Source organism: Trichechus manatus, unplaced genomic scaffold (assembly GCF_000243295.1).
Source record: "Trichechus manatus latirostris isolate Lorelei unplaced genomic scaffold, TriManLat1.0 scaffold00039, whole genome shotgun sequence".
Taxonomy (NCBI): domain Eukaryota; kingdom Metazoa; phylum Chordata; class Mammalia; order Sirenia; family Trichechidae; genus Trichechus; species Trichechus manatus.
In genome coordinates, this window is record NW_004443975.1 from 12,168,470 (window position 1) to 12,169,238 (window position 769).

Consider the following 769-nt stretch of genomic DNA (forward strand, 5'->3'; position numbering starts at 1 on the left):
CCGCCCCGCACCCCGCCCCGCACCCCGCCCGGCCGCGGCCGCGCGTCTTACCGTGGGCCTCTTCCACTCGATGCCCCGCGTTTTGCTGGAGTAGGGTCCCAACTCCTTGAAGCCCAGCGAAGAAGGGAGGGCCGGGAAGGAGGGATCCTGGAAGAGCGTGCCGGCTTCCAAGCACTCGTCCCGCAGCGCCGCGTAGTCCTGGTTCAGGTACTTGACGGCCCTCTCGTGCAAGCCCAGCCCCTCGGCCGCCTCTCGGTCCTTCACCAGCTTGGCCGCGATTCCCGCCATGCTGCAGGTCTGCGCCACCGCCTGTGAGGGAGCGAGGGAGGGCGGCTCGGAGAGGCGCGGCAGCCGGGCGCACTGCAGTGGAGCTGCAGAAGGGCTGCTGCGTCGATGATTCAGGCGGCGGAGGAGAGCGGCCTCCTGGCTGGGTGTGGCCTCTGCGCTCCCGGCCTGCTCGGCGGCCCGGGACGCTGCGAGCAAAGCGGCCAGGAGAGCGCCGGCCGGGCCGCGGGCCGCGAGGCCTGTGCTGCCACCTGCCGACGGCTCCCGAGATAGCGCGGGCCGGGGCCGCGCCGGACACTGGGCCGTCCAGTGGAAAAGGTGTGGCTGCAGTCAACCTTCGATTGCCAAGTTCCCAGCGCCTGGGGAGGAAGGCTGGGCGAAACCCGAGGCTGGGGCAATTGTGACTCTCCGGGAAACACCCGTGAGTCAGCAGATCGGGAAGTGGAGTCAAGCATAAACTGGGCTAAAAAAAACCGTACCCGAT

The 769-nt window shown here is 69.3% G+C and overlaps 1 protein-coding gene across 1 annotated transcript in view; it reads right to left on the bottom strand.

Annotated features, from left to right (window-relative positions):
- Window positions 1–466, bottom strand: part of CAPN2 (calpain 2) — a 67,204-nt gene extending 66,738 nt beyond the window's left edge. Inside the window, exon 1 of the mRNA XM_004375904.3 lies at window positions 52–466. Within this exon, the coding sequence (XP_004375961.1) occupies window positions 52–288 (237 nt within the window). The 5' untranslated portion in view covers window positions 289–466. The remainder of the gene's footprint in view (window positions 1–51) is intronic.
- Window positions 467–769: the final 303 nt, after the last annotated feature.